A 19670-nucleotide genomic window follows, 5' to 3' on the forward strand; every position below is an offset into this window, starting at 1 on the left:
ATGTTTTCATTGTAGTCCAGTTCAGAACCTCTCTCATCTCTTTCTCTCACCATGCACAACTGTAAAGAGCCTGGCTCCACTGTAATGATAACCTCCTCATAGTACTAGAGCGTGGGGGTTAGGTTCCCTCCCACAAGCCGTCTTTTTTCTGAGTTGACCAAGCCCTGGTCTCTCACCTACTCCTCACAGGTCATGTGCTCCAGTCCTTAACCATCATGGTGGCTATCTATCCAACCCATTCTAGGTTTGTGATGTTTTAACTTGGGGGCCTAAAGCTTGACACAGTAATACAGATATGGTCTGAGGAGTGCTGAATAGAAGGGGAGTAGACACTTGATCTCCTGCCTGTGCTTCTGTTCCTACAACCCAGGAGGCTATTGGCCTTCCTTACTGTTGGGGTACAATGCTGGCTCCTGTTTGGCATTACAAGATGTCAAGAAAGAGTTTTTTCTCCTGCTGGCAGGATAATGAACATAGCCAGAACTGCCACAAGCCCAGAATTCCCAGGCATGCCCTCTTACACCATGCAGTAGTTGTGCTGGTGCAGGACTTGATGATATTCATGACCTTTTCTAGAAGCCCTGTTGGAGCAATATTTGCTGCCCTACATCCGGAACTTCTGTCTGCAGCAGGAGTATGTGCAACATGTGCTGACCAACTCTACAGCCATGTTCAGTGGCTGAGAAGCATCAGTGCAGTTTGTGTACAGCTCCAGTGTTCCCACAAACACATGAGCAAACCTTCTGTGCAGTGAATCAAAGTATATTTATTAGTCCCCTGAAAAACCCAAAATGAACTGCAACTGCAACTACAGGAATTAGCAGAAGCATAGAATAAAATGGTTTGGGTGAGCAGGAACATTTTCAACTAGATCAGGTTGCTCAGAGCCCCAGCCAACCTGACCTTGAATGTTTCCAGGAATGAGGCATCTAACCCTTCTGTGGGCAACCTGGGCCAGTGTTTCACTGCCCTCATTGTAAAAGATTTTCTCCTATCTGTTCTAAATTTCCCTTCTTTTAGTTTAAAACCATCACCCATTGTCCTGTTGTAACTGACCCTGATAAAAAGTCTGCAATAGGCTGCAATAAGGTCTTCCTGCCTGTCCTTATAGAAGTGTATCCTCACATCATTTCTGTGGCCCTCCTCGGGACCCATTCCAACAGGTTCATGTCCTCCTCGTGCTGAGCACTCCGAAGCTGGACACAGCACTGCAGGTGGGGTCTCAGCAGAGCAGAGGAACAGAATTACCTGCCTCATCCTGCTGGCCACGCTTCTTGTTATGCAGCCCAAGATGCACTTGGGTGACTGCGAGCACACATAATCCATCTATACTGAAAGGCTAAGGGCTGACCTGTTTATCATAGGTCTGGTGTTCAGCAAATATTATGACATCCACAACTGTCTTTAAAGGAATTTATTATCATCAGCAGTGGGATGGTTTATGTATCTAACATCTCGTTTGTCAATTCTGGCACAGTTATTACTTAACCATACACAGTGCTGAGTGGTCACAACACTGCTGGGAACCAACATCTTGCAAAATTGCTCATTATTCTCTTGAGCATGAAGCACCTCAGCCAAAAGAGATTAATCAGACTTGCACACCTGGCTTCACACAGTTTGCTTCTCTTCTGTCACATGAGTGCTTTGTGCTTTGATTTAAGATGCTGGTAGCGTTCCACTGAGAAGACACTTAGCACAGTTTCCTTGTTCATATTTCCATTGTCCAGCTTCTTACTCATCTACAGCTGTCCATGCCTGATGGATATTCCCTGCTGGAGTCAATAACAGTTTCCATGCCTGGTTCATACATCACATACATTCTGAGCTTAAAACAGACAGGCAAGTTGTTGTCTCATTTACTCCAGATGAAAGTAGAGCAGTTTCCAACAGCATGCCTGGAGCCCATAGGTTGGTGCAAGCACGCTTACTGATCTGGCCGTGCAGTAAAACCTGCAGTACAAGGTTTCTGTTGTCAATGAAAATGTACCAAGCATATGGATCAAACTCTCTTCTCATTGAATTCAATTCTTTTATCTTTTCTTTAAATTTATTTAACAGGCAAGTCAAACTGTCCCAAAGGTGAAGGGCAGGCAAGTAGATTGAATGCCCCTGGTTCATTTCCAGGCTCTTTTTAGGGCCATATTCAGACAGGCTCAGGAACTCATGTGAAACACAGTCAGTCTGAATAAAGCTTTACTTTAAATATAATGGACAAGATTTTTGGCAGGTGTCCCATGGAGTTAACCCAGCACTGATGCCAGTGAAATCACAATGTGAAGCATTTATTGACATGTAAGTGGAAACTAAAGGTCTATACCATTATGGTGAAGCGTGGAAACCAGAGTATGTACATCTGATTCATGATGGAGTATGTGGCTACTACAAAGCTAGACTTATTCTCCTTTGCAACTCAAAACTTCAGTGCCTGTATCACAACTCTACAAGGTCAATGCTTGCATGAGAAAGGAAAATAGCTTTTCATTGTATTTTAGAAGAAAGACAGAAGGATTCCTGTTTGCTTTATACCTAAAGCCTTTGGCATATTAAACTCATCCCCAACATATTGCTCCAATCTTCAGGATCACAGAATGCAAGAAACCAAATTGACAGTTCCAGTTATTCTTGTCAGGAGCAAGAGATGCCTGCAGTTGGATTCTGTTTGAATTCACCATTAAGGAGGACTCCTCTGTGTCATACACAGTGTGGTGGGGCACTTAAGCACAGGGCCTGTCAGATGAAGACTTTAATTGAGATACAACAGAAAAGGACCAGCAGTCAAACCTGCGCTTTTCAAAATGAAAGTACAGATCTCTGTGCAGTCTTTGTAATTCAGGACCAGCTCTAGAAGTGAAATTGCCTGGAGCACAAATGTGTGAAAGCACTTTGTTACTACAAATCCCGTAGGAGCTTTATTCTCAAGGCTCTACACAATTTACTCCTTCTGTTATTTACCTTTTATTGAAGAGGTGCGTTCTTTTATGCAGGATACAGAGAGCAAATACACAGATAATGTGCATGTAAGGCTAACAGGGAGGTCTTCCTGTGCTTGAACAGAAACTCCTGAAAGTCTTTCGTTATTACTGCTTTCTGCTTTAGAGGAGAGAGTAGTGCCCTGGGCTTTAGCAGTCCCATGAGTTAGATTTCAGCCTTGTAATAACCATCAGAAGATTTTTTGTGTTCAAGAAGCATGTCAAGTGGATATGATACTGCTTTGAAAGCCAAAACACTTGGATTCTGCTCTCTAGAACTCTCCCACTCTGCAACATAGTAAGACCACTTTCTCTCTGTGCCAGTATTTCATCTTTGCATACCCTTTGCCTCTTTTGGGTCTTGAGCCTTTAAGCCCTTTGAAGAAAAGGAAGACTTCTCTCGGCAAATTGTTCCTAGTCTAGTAAAAACACTGGTATCAAGTGGCTACTGTGGATCCAGTGAGGCTATGGCTAATGCTAAAATCTAATGACATACCTGTGCTCAGTTCTGTGCATGATCTTTTTCCATATTGTGGTCCTTAATCATTTTCAGGTGTCAGTGCTTGGAAGTCCTAGTATCAACCTTGTGCACCCTGGCAATTAGATGTGAGTGCTGCCCATATTAGGCCAGGAGGGAGGAGAGAATAAAGGGAAAAAAGGGAAAGATAGTTAATGCTAAATAGAACCATCTGGAAAAAGAAAGCTCATATTGTTCAGGGGGGGTGATGACTTTTGAAACCTAGAAGGCAACATCTTACTCTCAAGCTTTCTCAGGTCAAAAGAAGATTCTAGCCCTGCAGTTCCTTTACTGTGTTACAGCAAGAAGAGTGAACTGAAGCAACAAGAGGCCAAAGCTGCATTGCAGAGCCAAATGCCTGTGTATTAGAGGCTGGAAAGGGGGCTTCCTTCTGAATGCAGCTGCAGCTCACAGTATATACATATATATATATATATATGCTCTTGTTTTTCCTGCTAGCATATGTGGTAGCCATTTCCCACATCCAATAACTTTTTATCCCTTCTAAAAACATTTCATAGTGCATCTCCAAAAATCCTGCTGCTGAGTCATAAGCAGAAAAATCTGCTTGTAGACCTTGCATTGATTTCCCATAGAAATCAAGGGAGTCTGCATGGCAGGTCAACTGTGTGATTCAAGGAACATGCCTAGAGTTAAAAAGGTTAAGATTTAATGCATGAGTCCAGAGAAAAGCACCCTCCAAGTCTCCTGTAAAAGAATACCTTAATCCTAACAATCTTCTGCATTTTACCCTCCTGTACCCTTCATTTTTTTCCGAACCACTCCTGTTTAAGAATCAAACCCTATTTATTTTCTCTTTCGCCCTGTAATGTATTTTTAACACCAAATGCTTTGTTTGTTAAAAAGCCATAAGAAATGTGCCTTGTAGTAATTGCACTGCAGTGGCTGAGAAGGATCAGGAATCCCTGAGCTTTTGCACTAGCCACGATGGTGGTGAGTCATCCTGTAACTTCAGACACCAAATTGCTCTTCCTGATTGTGTGCCTGTTGAGCAGGAGACGTTGCACTTACCTCACAGGGTTGTTTTTGAGGATTAGGGCTTTAAAACATCAAAGTGTGACACAAGCCTTGTTAGGCATTGCCTAATGTGTTTATTAAGGGGCATGCACAGCCCTGGGATGGTGTTTGTGAGACCTGACAGTGCGCTGCAAGACAACAGTATTTTTTTCTAAAGATCCTGCTGATCAGATGCTCTGTACAGTTGTCTGTCACAGCAGGGAAGGGGTGCATATGTCCTAGCAACCTCAGTACCTGCTTGCCCAGGCAGATAACTGTGATCTCCATCTTATTGATATGAAAATTAACACCAGGGCCTCTCTTTCTTCTGTTTTAGATCCTGGCGCTCCTGTGAAACTGCCTTGTATGCCAGTTAAACTGTCACCTCCACTACCTCCAAAGAAAGTCATGATTTGCATGCCTTTAGGGGGGCCAGACCTCTCTCTCTCATCCTATTCCACGCAGAAGAGCTCCCAGCAGCCTTTGACCCAGCACCATCACACTGTCCTGCCATCCCAGTTAGCAGCACACCAGCACCAGCTCCAGTATGGCAGCCACAGCCAGCACCTGCCTTCTGGGTCCAACACGTTGCCCATTCACCCGTCAGGGTGCCGGATGATAGAGGAACTCAACAAAACACTAGCCATGACCATGCAAAGGCTAGAAAGGTAATGGATCAACTTTTAAAATTACATACTGATGCACCATTTCTTGTTAATCTCAGTATTAGTATCACCATTAGAGTTATGCAGAGAGTTCTTGAATGAGACTTGTCTTCTGGGGTCTAACAACTTCAGGGCAGACTCATTGCTGAAGAAACAGTGACACAGAGAGAGTCTTTCCAGACTTGTTCAACAAGTTTGTGGCAGAAAGGGGAAAAAGACCAGATTTCCTGAGCCCCATTGCCCTGTTCAAGGTAGCAGATAATATAGCTATTGGAAAAGATGTTAACTGGACTTGACTGTCTTACAATATTTTCTGCAGAGTGCATAACTGCAGAGCTCTGGTTATGTGGAGAATTGCCAAAAGCAAGTGGAAGATTCAGAAATAATAAAAAGCATATGTATCTCTCAACCAGGGCATCTGATTAGTATTACCAATTAGCTCAAAACAACCTGTGAAGGCTTCTTATGAGTTACTCAAAGAGGTTTTAATACACTATTGAAAGTATTTCAACTAATTTGGACTAAATTATGTATTTTTAAAACCAGGTTTTGACCTATTCCACAGAGGCTACCTTCTTAGCCATTTGTTTATCTGGAGAAAGGTAGTACCTTTGATCACAAGTGCTCCACCCTCTTTGAGTCTGGTTTTTATTATTGTCACTTGTGAGTATACCTCAGTGCTGCTCCAAATAGTCTAAGTGAAACATGTTGTATAAATGCAGGTTGGCCTCATAGACTGCAAGATCAGCAAGCTTTGGAAAATGTATTTCATCTTGCAAGAGGAAAATTGAGCAAGTCCCATAATAGGAAAGGTAGTCCAAAATATGACATGTTCTGTTTAGTGTCAAGGGCAGCTTTATAGACAGCTTGTTCTAGGCATCAGATTGTCCTCTGTTAGGCAGGAAGGTAAAATATTTGGTCTAACAGATAAAATGCCTAATAACTTGCCCCAATACCTCTTTATGATAGTTACCTTCCATTATATTGCATAGTTGAAAATAGTTTGATTGGAGATGGCAGATTGTCCTTGAATGAAAAACAGTTGGAACCAGAGGCTTCACCACATTGCCAGCTTATTTTAGTACCAGGATAGTGAGACCTCTGTGCTTACATCAGGGGAGCTAATGTTTCTGCACCATGGGGGAGTTCTCTTCTGGAATAAAATTGCCAGACCTATGAGGGAAATTCCCATCAGTAAAAGGGTTATAGCAATAGGATTGAAAATATCATCTGTGCCCAGCAACTACACACATGGCTAGCAGGGCATCTGCATCACCCCAAAGCATGGTGCACCACGCACAGAGGGTGATCGTTGTCTCCCAAAGGCTCCTTTGGGGCTTCACTGCTCATGTTCTCCCCAGCATAGGTTGGATGTCTTTCTGTCTGGCTCACACTGTGTGCAGATGGCACTTTGTAATCCTGAGCCCAGTGACATCTCTCAGAGTATGACTCCACCATGGCATCTGTTGCCCCACAGCAATGAATGCTCCAATTTCTAGACATCCATCATGTTTATGTCTACAAATACATTTAACTGATTTAAAGCAGGTAATGCTGTTTGGTTTTAACTACTAATTTGAAGCTGAAGCTGTCCTGCTTACTAACAACTGAGTAAGCAGGGATTCATTTCCCAGTATGAAGGAATTGCCTCCCTTCACAAAAGAAAATAAGAAAAGGTTGTGGCACTGGTATTTGACATTTAAAATGAAAATTCATCCTAGTTCATGATATTGCTGATTGTTCCTTTTTTATGGCCTTTTTGCAATGAGTAACTATTATTTCAATGGTGAGATAATCTATTGAGTTCTTCAGTTATTCTCTTTATCAAAACAAATCAATAACATTTGCATTCACAAGAGAGAAAACAGCGGATGACTGGTAGGGGATGACTGTCTCCTGTGCTCCAGCAATTGTTATTTTCATAATTCTTAAAAGTATTTGCAGGGCTATGAAGCTGACACTTGCAATTAAATTCTTAAATTGCTTTTTCAAGCCACATTGTAATCTTTTCTTGAAGATTTATGCAGACTTAAAAAAATATATTTAACTTGCACCAAAAGCTAGTATTTTCTAGTATTTATGACAGCAGGGTTTTATTTTCCCCTTAAATTTGTAAAATCTGGATTAAAGCCAACAGAAATCATACTGCAGTATTCAGGGTTGGGCACACCAGCCTGGAAATCTTCAGGATCTGTTAAAGCTGCAAAGATCCCAGATCTGCTTTCCACTATTTAAAATTTGGGACTGTGCTCACACCTGATGCGTGCATTGGCTATGCAGTGACATCCTGAGCTTTGCTGTTCCTTCCAATATAACAGTGTACTGGGTCCCTGCTGTTGGGTCAATAATCTTGAGGAGATGAGAGAGACTGATAAGTCTCTGAGGCAATTTTGGGGGAATGCTAAGCTCATTGGCAGCATTTTTGCTGATCTCAATCTTTATCTCCAAACAATCCCAACAACTTTATAGAATAATGGCTGTGATCCTGCAGTAAGGATGCTGCCAAGTCTGCTAATTTGAGGCACTGTTTAAGAATAGTATTTTATTTTTAATAAGGGAGAATCATGTAGACAAGTACATGTCATTTCTCTGCTCTAAATTCTTGCTTGTTTCCTTCAGGAGTTTTGTTTTTCTTCTCCCTGTGTATAGTTGCTTTGGTCCTCATGCGGTGGAGGTTTCTCAAGTCCGTTAAATTCCGTTGATGTTCGCCAAATCCATAATCAGTTTTCATTATTGCCCAGTAAACTTTTCTTAGATCTTGCAACTGTTCTTATCACAAGTACTTGGGCCACTCACTACAAGAAGGATATTGAGGTAGTAGAGCATGTCCAAAGAAGGGCACAAAGCTAGTGAGGGGCATATAGCACAGGTCTTACGAGGAGTGGCTGAGGAAACTGGGGTTGTTTAGCATGGAGAAAATGAGGCTCAGAGGAGACCTCTACAACTACCTAAAAGGAGGTTGTGTCAAGGTGGGGGGTGGACTCTTCTCGCCCATAACAAGTGATAGGGCTAGAGGAAATGGCCTCAAGTTGCACCAAGGGAGGTTTAGATTGGATATCAGGAAGAATTTCTTTACTGAAAGGTTAGGTATTGGAACAGCTTTCCCAGGGCAGTAGTGGACTCCCCATCCCTGGAGATATTTAAGCAGCCTGTAGACATAGTGCTTAGGGATAATGTTTAGTCAAGGACTTGTCAGTGTTAGGTTAATAATTGGACTTGATGATCTTAAAGGCCTTTTCCAATCCATGCAGTTCTGTCATTCTGTGGCTGTGAGTGGAGACAGGAGCTAACAATTACATCCTTTACCTCTAGAAGTCTGGATATTTCACTGTAACAGAGGTCGTCTCTGCAATTCACACGGTCTAACATCATCTGAAAACTGGTGCTTGAAATCAATGCTTTACCAAAGTGCCAGAAGCTTGCTAGCAATAAATGAGCTGCTTCTCTGTACTGCCCTGGAAGACAGAAGTTATTTTGCTGGTTTTGACCTTGAGAAAGCTACTGAGCTTCTCTACTTCCATTTTCCCTTCTGCAGGAGTTGTTGCATGCTGCCTCACATATATCTACTGCATATTAATAAGTTAATGTCTTAAAGTACATTAAAAGCAGGTAATAGCTACTCAAGTCCCAGTTGTTCTTATGACTTAAAATGGCAGTTAATTCTTGGATTTTTTAATTCAGTTTTATTACAGACATTATAGAACATTAAGTTCATTTGCACACTTAACGCTTTGATTGCAAACATTTCCTGGTACTTGTAACATCTATTCATAACCTATTCTCAGAAGGGCAATCTGTCCCTTGTCATAATATGACTGTTATGACATGTCATTTGTGCTGCCAGTTCGCCTCTATTTTCTCTGATAAATTACTAGCTTTATGATAGGTTAAGCTGAAGCAAAGAAGAGTGTCATTTCTACATAACCTTTTCTCTGTTGCTGACTTATGCCCTACTGCAAATGACTTTCCCCTCCAGCCCAGAGAGATGTGTCAAGCATAAGTAAAGCTCTAGATTCAGACACCATTTTTAACCATTTCAGAATGTATTTTAAGAGTTGGTGACAAATCTGATAAGCCCTGCCACCATAATCCACAGAATCATAGAATTGTTTCAGTTGGAAAAGACCTTTCAGATCATTGAGTCCAGCCATTATCTAAAACTACCAAGTCTCATGCTAAACCATGAAGGTTTAATCCTCATGACTGAAATGAATTTGTGAAGAAAGACCATGCCCAACACACATGTGTCATGAACAGCAGCAAAAGGAGCTTTAAAAACCATCTTGTGCCCCTATAATGTAGCTTTAATTTTGATTTAGGGAGGCAGCTTCTAGATCTGCAATAGCCTTATTTTCTGCCTTGCTCACATAGTTCTTGGTCTGTCTGGTAAGATGACAATTGATTTCAATTACTCCATGGGCTCTTCTACACTAGCAGCTAAATCAAGGCCTCAGCTTTGTTTAATGTATGTACTAAAGAGCTGTTAAGATGCAATATCTCATGCTGAGCTAGAATTGCACCTGTGGCAGAGCAGCAACCAACCACTGTGTGTCCAAAAAGACAGTGTGTGAAAACAGTTCCTCTGAGACACCCAATTGAGCCTCAGACTGTAGATTTATGAAATGAAATGCATTAGACGTTCCTGCTAGTGTCTTGTAAATCTCCTAGAATGTATTTGAATCAGAAAACATTTATCTTCCATGAAACTTGTCAAGAGAATTGCTTTTTGTCTAAACTTTAATATTGCCTAAGGATTGAAACACTTAATATTTATAGCTCTGCCTTCTCTCTCTGTCCCTCACACATATGCCTGTGTTGTAGAAATGTGTATGCAGCAGTTGGAAGTTTTTTCAGATTTTTGTTTTAACTGATAAGTAGAGAAGAGTGTGCTGTGACTCTGAAAGCATGCTGAGAAAATTGTAACTCTTTAATCAAAAATCAAAGGGCCAGGGATGACAGATGAGAAGTGTGCAGGTTTTTTCCCCACTAACTTTTACAGGAGGGATTTAACTTTTTTTTTTCCTTTTTCATTTTTTCTTCATTAATTTTTTTTTGCCTGCACCCTGAGTCACTCATATGCTTAGATTCTGGTTTTTCATTAAATATTCTCCCACTTGAAACACGATCAACTACAGTGGGCAGAACTCTTGCTGTTTTGATCACATAAATATAATGCAACAGTAACTGCAAGTGCTTATACTGCTCAGCTGTGAATTATGGAAATGTATGTGTTCAGATACCTTTATCTTCTTAAAACCAGTACTTTCTTAGCTAGGGCTTTGTTCTCTAATTTTGTTGGAAAACACAAAGTGGGTTTAGAATGTTATTTGAAACAATAACCTGCTTTTGGTAAATAATGTTAAAAATTGTGTGGTGCAGGCTACCTCACTGTGTGGGCTTTATGCTAATGGCTCTGAGGAATGTATATACAATGGAAATACCCAGTGACCTTGACTTGTCTTTCTTAAGTGTGCTGCAGTACTGCGTGTATTTCCTAAGTGCTTGGCTTAGACAGCTGAGTTAGTCAAAATGCTGTGGAAAAGGCTGATTTTAATCAAGAAGAACAGAAAACACAAGGGAAAATTGAAGGGCTTAAAATAGAAAGTGGTATTATCAAGAAAGTGGCTGATTCAGAAAAATTACAATGGGATGAGAAGCTGCCTATTCCTAGATCTCTAGTTCAAGTGAAGATCTTCTGTACTAGTACATAAGTCTTGTTGCCATCTGATACCTGCTTAGCAACCTAAACTGGTGAACCACTTTAATATCTGCTACCCTGTGTGCACACCCAGAAGGATACTTCTTGAACATGTGCAGAGAAGGGCAACGAGGCTGGTGAGAGGCCTCAAGCACAAGCCCTACGAGGAGAGGCTGAAGGAGCTGGGATTGTTTAGCCTGGAGGAGGCTCAGGGGAGACCTTCTTGCTGTCTACAACTACCTGAAGGGTGGTTGTAGACTGGAGGGGGGTTGGTCTCTTCTCCCAGGCAACCAGCACCACAACAAGAGGACACAGTCTCAAGCTGTGCCAGGGGAAGTTTAGGCTGGAGGTGAGGAGAAAGTTCTTCACAGAGAGAGTTGTTAGCCATTGGAATGGGCTGCCTGGGGAGGTGGTGGAGTCAGTGTCCCTGGAAGTGTTCAAGAGGGGATTGGACATGGCACTTGGTACCATGGTCTAGTAGTCATGAGGTCTGTGGTGACAGGTTGGACTTGATGACCTTTGAGGTCTTTTCCAACCTTGTTGATTCTATGATTCCATGATTCTAATCTGCATACACCTTTCAAAGAACAAGGAAGCACCAAATGTTCCTTTCATTCGTACTTCAAGAAGGGACTTGGTAGCATTGTACTTACTTTCTGTGTATGTATGTTGGAAGTTTTTATTCCTATTATTGGTTGGGGTTTTTTTCAGCAATGTTGACAGAATTTCACAGCATTTTAGCTGTAGCTAGAAGTAGACCACTACTATCCTAAATACACTGAGGGTAGCAACTCAGTCTTCCACTGAGGTTTTTACTTTATTGATTTAGTTTCTTTCTTTCCCCCCAGCTCTGGTTTACACACAGGTGACAGTGTTACAAAAACAGGACCTGGGGGCCTTCCAGACATGAGACAAGTGCCAACTGTTGTGATCGAGTGCGATGACAATAAAGAAAATGTGCCTCATGAACCTGACTATGAAGATTCTTCCTGCCTCTACCCAAGACAGGAAGAGGAGGAAGAGGAAGATGAAGAGGAGGACAATTCATTATTTACAAGTAAGACTTAGTTTTTCCTTCCTCATTTATTTAGATTTTACATAATTGTGTTTACACAAGGGATACACAAGGCCTGAGAATTTTCTTTCTTGACTATGGGTTTTGCATCTCTTAGGGCTTGACTGCATGGAGATGCTTGGTAAATTAATCCCAAATAACAAGTAGTGTGACTTTATAGTGATTTCATTATCCCTATGAATTCCTGTCTGGGTAGATATCTGACAGAATGCAAATAACTGGTTTTAGTTTCCAGATTGATTTTTGGATTCACTTTCCCAGGTGTTTGTTGTGCAAAGAAGCCCTGCCTTTGGCTTTAGTCAAGATCAGCTTAATTACATTATTTCAGGAGGATGAAATAAGTGCCACCAACAGAGAATCAGAGCTTTTCTCTATAGCAAATCATGTCAGAATTGTAATTCTTCACATGCTTTGAAAGGGGTGATGATCAGAAAATTCAGCTCAGATAAGACAAGGTTAATTGATAGCTATATAACAATTACAGTCTGGAAGAGGACCTGTGGCCCCTAGCTGGCTTCTCACAGAAAACCTATCTCCTGCCTTGATGTGGCTTCACAGGGCACTCCCATATAACAACTGCTTGTCATCCTGCAGGTCAAGCTGAAGTTTCAGACCATTCAGTTTCTTTTGTTCTGTAGACTGAGACCAGTACAATCAAACAACCCCTCCCCATTAAAGCACAGATAAAGAAGATCCTAAAGCAGGCGTATTCCATGTCCTCAGAATGAGAAGCAGTGTCAATTAATATACATAGAGATCTGTATGCTTCTGTTTGACTTTTGTTTCCTTCTAATGCTAGCTTGTATGTCTTCATACCACATTGCAAGAAAGATACCTCTTTCCTTCCACATGCTGTAGCTCTGCTGCTTGCCCAGACTCTGAGGTTGAATTTTTCATTCCATTACATTGGTTCAGAAACACTGTGCTGGAGTGCTACAGATGCTACAGGTCAAGGCCTTCCTCTCCACTCCCCTCATTGGAGCAATATTTCAATATATTTTTCCTGTATACTTACCAAACTCAGCTTTTCCTTATTATGATAGGAATGGAGGTTAATTGAGCATGTGAAGTTAATTGACACCTCTTTTCCCACAGTACATACCAATAGAAATGAGAGCCTAGTAGCCTCCCTGGCCAGTAATTCTTTGCCTGCTGCATGCTGTAGTGAAATGATGATACCTCTTTTAGCAGAGCCTCTCCTCTCTCCCACAGGCTCCCTGGCAAGGAAAATCTGCAGGAAGGACTCTTTAGCAATCAAATTAAGCAACAGGCCTTCCAAGCGAGAGCTGGAGGAAAAGAACATACTCCCCATGCAGACTGATGAAGAGAGGCTTGAACTTAGGCAGCAGATTGGGACAAAGTTGACAAGGTAGGAGACAAACAGTGTTCTAACTCTTGCCTTTGGAAATAAGTGGTGAGTTGCAGTTTTAATCCCTAGTCTGTAAACATTTGAGATCTGTTTGTTCACAATGTTAAGAGAAAAAGCTATCAGGGGAAAAAAGAGACTCCATACATTATTTCTGCTCCAGTATAACTTCTCATACAATGCCTCATTTAATTTTCCTGGCGTATCCTTTGGGATCTTTGGTTGTGTTACATATCAGTGTGAAGTGTGTGGGTTTGGTTGTTTTCTGTGCACCACTGGGAAATGTTCAACTTTGATATCATTTTGGACTATAGCTGCAGGTGCCATTTCATAGGCTGTTAGCTTGGCCAAAGGACAGATGTATAACTTTTTTGACTGCATTTCTCATGAGTACCTGAGTCTTTTTTGATCCAAAATACTTGCATCCCTCTGTTCCTGCTTTTCTTAGGTCAGATTTACACTGTCTTCTTAAGTGTCACTCATCAGCTCTTCTGATTTTCTGTATTGCATGGGGTATAGAGGGATAGCCATGAAATGTGGATGATTCCTGTCAGGAATTAGTAAACTGAGGCCAGGTAGACATGTCTAAGAATCTCATATTCTCCCTCCATCTGTTCTGTAATCAGTTTGACACTATTAGGTTACCAACTTGGTGGTAGGCAGAGCCTGGTGAATGCTGTTAGCTGCCCTCCAGTGTGACCTTAAAAAAAAACACAAGAAGAGCAGCCAGTCGCTGAGAAATTTGTAGTGGCTTTTGGTTGCTGTTTTTTGGCTGGGTTGAGGTTTTTTGTTGCAGTTGGGTTGGAGGGTTTGGGTGTTTTTTTGGTTGATTGGTTTTGGTTGGGTTTTTTTGGTGATGGGGATGAGGGTGGAGCACTGCTACCATGTTGTGGAGATGGGGAGCACAGAACCCTCTCATAAGTACATCTTTCAGCATTTTTCTTTTTTTCGTGGCTTCATTTAGCATCTCTTTGCAATAAGCTAACCAAACCTATCTTTCCAGTCGCTCTCTGAAAGTCTTTTAGCTGGATCATGCTTAGCCCACTCTAAGATTTAATTCTTCAGTGCCCTGGTTGAAGGGTCTTAGCAGTGATGCCCCAAGTATTCAAAATAGCACTGTACTGTTGCTGATACTGTGACTTTTCAGTCTAGTCTTTATTCAGCCTAATACTCTTTTTAGACTGCAGCTGCACATGGAGCTCTGGGACCCAAAGAGCTGCCCATGATAGTGAGGTCCCAATGCTTTAAGGATGTTGACTTGCTGGAGCATGTCCAGAGAAGGGCAACAAAGTTGGTGAGGGGCTTGGAACACAAGCCCTATGCGGAGAGACTGAGGGAGCCAGAGTTGCTTAGCCTGGAGAAGAGGAGACTCAGGGGTGACCTTATTGCTCTCTACAACTACCTGAAGGGGGGTTGTAGACAGGCAGAGGTTGGTCTCTTCTCCCAGGCAACCAGTGCCAGAACAAGAGGACACAGTCTCAGGCTGCACCAGGGGAGGTTCAGGCTGGAGGTCAGGAGGAAGTTCTACACAGAGAGAGTGATTGCCCATTGGAATGGGCTGCCTCAGGAGGTGGTGGAGTCACCATCACTGGAGGTGTTCAGGAGGACACTTGATAGGATGCTTGGTTGCATGGTTTAGTTGATTAGGAGGTGTTGGATGATAGGTTGGACATGATGATCTTGAAGGTCTCTTCCAACCTGCTTTATTCTGTTCTATTCTGGACCCTTTTGAAGCATGTGAAGTGTTGAAATTTTTTTGCCTTCTAGCCTATCTTACAGTGGACTGCTTGACCTAGTAATGACATTGAGCAGCATTTCCACTGTATCACCCATTTGCCTAAATTACTTCAGTTTTACAGCTGTGTCTGATGAAGGTAAATTGTCATGTGCAAACAATGACTCTGGACAGCTCACTGCTCCCCAGATACTTTTTATTGTAAATATTTTATATCTCACCTCTCTAAACCCTGCTTTTTCCCCCATTAAAGAATGTTTCTTCAGCATATCTCTTTTTAACAAGGGCAAACTAATTTTGCCAATACCCAGAATGCTTCCTGTGTGTCATGGTTTAACCCCAGCCAGCAACTAAGCCCCACACAGCCTCTCACTCACTCCTCTCTGGTGGGATAAGAGAAAAGAATAAGGACAAAAGTCAGAATGTAACTCATGTCTTGAGATAAAGACAGCATACTAGGTAAAGCAAAAGCTGCATGCACAAGCAAAGCACAACAATTCACCACTTCCCATTGCCAGGCAGGTGTTCAGCCATCTTCAAGAAGGCCAGGCTCCATCATGCATAAGGGTAGCTTGGGAAGACAAATGCTATAAAGCTGGGAGTCCTCCATTTCCTCCTTCTTCCTCTGGCTTTATATGCTGACTATAATGTCATATGGTCTGTAATGTCACTTCAGACAGTCGAGGTTAGCTGTCCCAGCTGTGTCTCCTCCCAATTCCTTGTACATACTCACTGGTAGGGTGGTGTGAGGAGCAGAAAAGGCCTTGATACAGCAAGTTCTGTTCAACAATAACCAAAATATCCCTGTGCTATCAGTGCTGTTCCCAGCACAGATTCAAACCATAGCCCATGCCAGCTACTGCAAAGAAAACTAACTATCCCAGCCAAACCCAGCCCCTTGTGTAAGCCCCATATTCTCACTATGTCATTTGTTTCCCTAGTCACATCTCTTGTCGTTGAGTCTGAGGTATAATGCTTGATCTTGTCTTCTAATATAGGCATGACTAAGGGGCAATCACAAATAGTTCAGATAATTAAAACTGTATATATATGAGCTCAAAAACCAGCTGAGCCACTGCTGTTTCATTCCCAGCTTATACTGACATAATATCACTGGAATGGGTAGAATTTCACAAGCTTTATCTTGAATAATATAGTTCCTTGTCAGACCTTTTAATTTACTACTATTTACAACTTAGTAAGTTATAAAGCACTTTCTTTATCTCTAATATGCAAAAAGCCACAGACATTTTAGCAGCAAAAAGGAAGGTGCCTGTCTTAGAAGTGCTTTTTATCTGCATGTGATGTATCTATGTGTGCATACTCATGACTATTAGATTGAATCAGAGAGAATATTTCAGCTTGGACTGTAGTCTGTACTGCCCAGACTTCATTACTGAGTCCATCCTTTGCCATTGCTCAGTAATCATCACACAGTGATGCAAATGCCAAACAAAATTAAAGTATTGAAGCATTTATGGCCCTTAGAGAAGATGATGCTAGATGCAGGCTATAATTGCAGCTGGCAATTTTGGATTTCAGGGGGATTTGTACTGTTCCACCAATGGTTTTCTAGGGTTTAAAATAGCCAGCCAATGAAATCACATATGCTACTTACAGAAGTGAAAAATGCAGAATAAAAACTTCAGCAAATAGTTATTGTCTGTAATGGGTCAATTAATTTTCACCAAGAGGCTGATTAGGATACTTCAGTACTTATGCATAGCCCTCACAGTATTTAGTTTGGAAGTTCATTGGCTGCCACATTTGGCAAAGCAGAATTTAGTACTGTGAAGAGAATGTCATATTTAAAGACTCTTATCACCAGGCATATTGAGAGCTTGAACACTGACATATTGTGTGGGACCAAAACCATCCCAGTTGTAGTTCCTCCAACCTTAGAGTTGCACCAGGAATCAATTTGGCTCAGAACTGTTTGTCCAGGTCCTGCTTAAATATAGTTTGGAACCTCTGGACCTCCAATTAGTCCCAGAAATTACTTTATTATTGCACCAACTTCACCATGTCATCTGTTTCCCACGCTGAGACAATAATGCCTTGATTTATACCAGACCAGCTGTACAGGTGAGGCAACAGTGGCTATCTTACTGCAGGATCTGGCTCACAACACTCCTCAGTAATAGCTCAGCCGTAAGAGAGACTAACACCTTTGTGCCTCTTATAGAAACACTTCACATGAACATAGTCCTTTGCTGTTGTGTATCCTGTATCATGGCTAAGCATGTGACCAGGGTGGCAAAATACATCCTAGCATAGGCAGGAGATCCCACATCACATGAATTCCAGTTACAGAAATAGGCCACTGCAGCATAGACTGTTTCTGGGCAGTCTGGTCACAGCAACTAATTAGCAGCCCTCCTCCTCCTGTCACCAAACAAGAATGGACTACTCATAAGGAGAATGGACTACTCATAACAGACTACTCCATAAGGAAAAACTTCACAGTGAGGGTGATAGAACACTGGAACAGGCTGTCCAAAGAGGTTGTGGAGTTTCCTTCTCTGTATGGATTGAAAACTCATCTGTTTACAATTCTGGGTGAACCTGGTTTAGCACAAGGATTTAACAGGATGATCTCTAGAGACCCCTTCCAACCCCCACCATTCTGTGATACTCCAAAATGTGATACCTACTGTGAAGCAAGGAGCAAAAATAGTAAATTAAGATGCAGAACTTTCAGCTCATAACCACATGTGAATTTGGGATAGGGAATGGATGCTGCCAGCCATGTTCTTGGCTGCAAACAACCCTCACAACTCCATTAACTTCTACTCTGAAATGCAGACCTTCTGTGCTAAGTGAATCTTTAAATGGGTATGTTTTTTCTTTTTTTTTCCCCCTCTTGCCTGCTCAGCTTCTCCCAAACTCCTCCTTCATTTTATCTCTCTGGTGCCTGCACAGTTTCACAGCTACTTAAGAAGTGAGTACAAGTGACTTTAAGACAGAAAGGAAAGAATAGGAGAAAAAAACAGGGCTCTGAAAGTTAGCAGGCAGAGGGAGAAGACAGACTTCTGCTTGTCTCTCTGGCTGTGTGTGACCTGCTGGGAAGTACTGGGCCATGGTTATTCATGTTAGAGTCAGAGGACTTGGATTTATCTTTCAGTAGGTATCAGAGTGAGAGCATATCTGGACTATGTGAAGCAAGGGCTCAGGAGCTGAACTTGGAGGTGCTCCCAGGGGAAATGATAAAGGAATGGTCTATCAGGAGCCCCTGGTGAGGACGTGGCCCAGCACTGATAAGTAAGGCTGTGGGACTGTCCCCTGGTATTGAGATGGGTGCTTCAGTGCCAGTCTTTTCACTTCTGTTTTCACCAAGGAGTCGTAACGATGCTCATAAGATATCACACAGAGTTCCTTAATCAAAACATTATTTAATAAGCACAAGAGCCATCTAGAGAAAATGCACCAGGCTTTCTGAGGACCTTGCACTCTCTTGAAGTACTAAGACCTGGTTTCTTTGTATGTCTTTCACAAAGACTCTCCCATATACTGAAACAACGTGTGTCTTTAGGCTATCACTGACCTGCTTTCTAAACCACCCAAGTCTTTTTGAGTGTTCTAACACCCTAACTCTAGTGAGAGTGCTCGTTAGCAATTACATACAGGAGTATTAGGCCAAGTGTGAGGTTCTGCACCTAGATGGAGTCAGTCCCAAGCCAAAAACACAGGCTGGGCAGTGATTGAGATCAGCCCTGTGAAGAAGGAGTTGGCAATACTGGTGGACAAAAGCCTGAATATAAGTTAGCAGTGTGCTGGTTAGCTGCACCCTAGGCAAGTCGAGGGAGGTGATTTTCCCCCTCTAAGACATGGACCTGCTTAAGCAGGTCAAGGGGAGGGCCACAAAGATGATCAAGGAAGCTAGAGCACCTCCCCTACAAGGACAGGCTATTCAGGGGGATCATGTGAGCATGTGTCTATATATGGTCTGCTGGCCTTGAAGCAGTGAATCAATAGGAAGTTCGTCTCTCAGAAATACAGTAGTGTTCTGTGTGGCTTTTCATACAGTACTGGATTTATTCACTGCAGTACCTTATGGGGTCCTGTCCTTACACCCAAGTAGAAAATCTTGATCTGAAGTAATATAATATATTGCAAGTATCAGGAGGCAAAGCATAGGAAGTGTGATCACAGAGACACTGTCTGTGTGCATATGGCTGGAAGTGGCTATGCTTGAGATACATTTAGCAGGTGTGCATGTCTGTGTTTATAGTCCCACTGATGCCATGGAAATAGTACCAAGATGTCTGTGATTGGGAAACGTAGGCTGAAAAGTCATAAATCTTTGTTACGGAATAGCAAGTTTGAGAGATGATAACCACTTACTACCTTGGTTTGAATGGTAATCTACTCACAGTATCACAGTATAACTTAGGTTGGAAAGAACCTCGAGGATCATCAAGTCCAACCTATCAACACAGACCCCATGACTAGACCATGGCACCAAGTGCCACGTCCAGTCTCCTCTTGAACGCCTCCAGGGACGATGACTCCACCACCTCCCTGGGCAGCACATTCCAATGACAACGACTCGCTCGGTGAAGAATTTCCTCCTCACCTCGAGTCTAAACCTCCCCTGGTGCAGCTTGAGACTGTGTCCCCTTGTT

At 42.2% G+C, this 19670-nt stretch overlaps 1 protein-coding gene across 6 annotated transcripts in view; it reads left to right on the forward strand.

Moving 5' to 3' along the window:
• Window positions 1–19670, forward strand: part of PHACTR1 (phosphatase and actin regulator 1) — a 356496-nt gene that overhangs the window by 291808 nt on the left and 45018 nt on the right. For all 6 annotated transcript variants that reach the window (XM_068160783.1, XM_068160782.1, XM_068160786.1 and 3 more), the window contains 3 exons: window positions 4844–5174; window positions 11718–11926; window positions 13157–13313. In XM_068160783.1, the coding sequence (XP_068016884.1) occupies window positions 4844–5174; window positions 11718–11926; window positions 13157–13313 (697 nt within the window). The remainder of the gene's footprint in view (window positions 1–4843; window positions 5175–11717; window positions 11927–13156; window positions 13314–19670) is intronic.

The sequence above is a fragment of the Melanerpes formicivorus genome, unplaced genomic scaffold (genome assembly GCF_026170545.1).
Source record: "Melanerpes formicivorus ecotype bairdi unplaced genomic scaffold, bMelFor1.0.p_v2 SCAF_53, whole genome shotgun sequence".
Taxonomy (NCBI): Eukaryota; Metazoa; Chordata; class Aves; order Piciformes; family Picidae; genus Melanerpes; species Melanerpes formicivorus.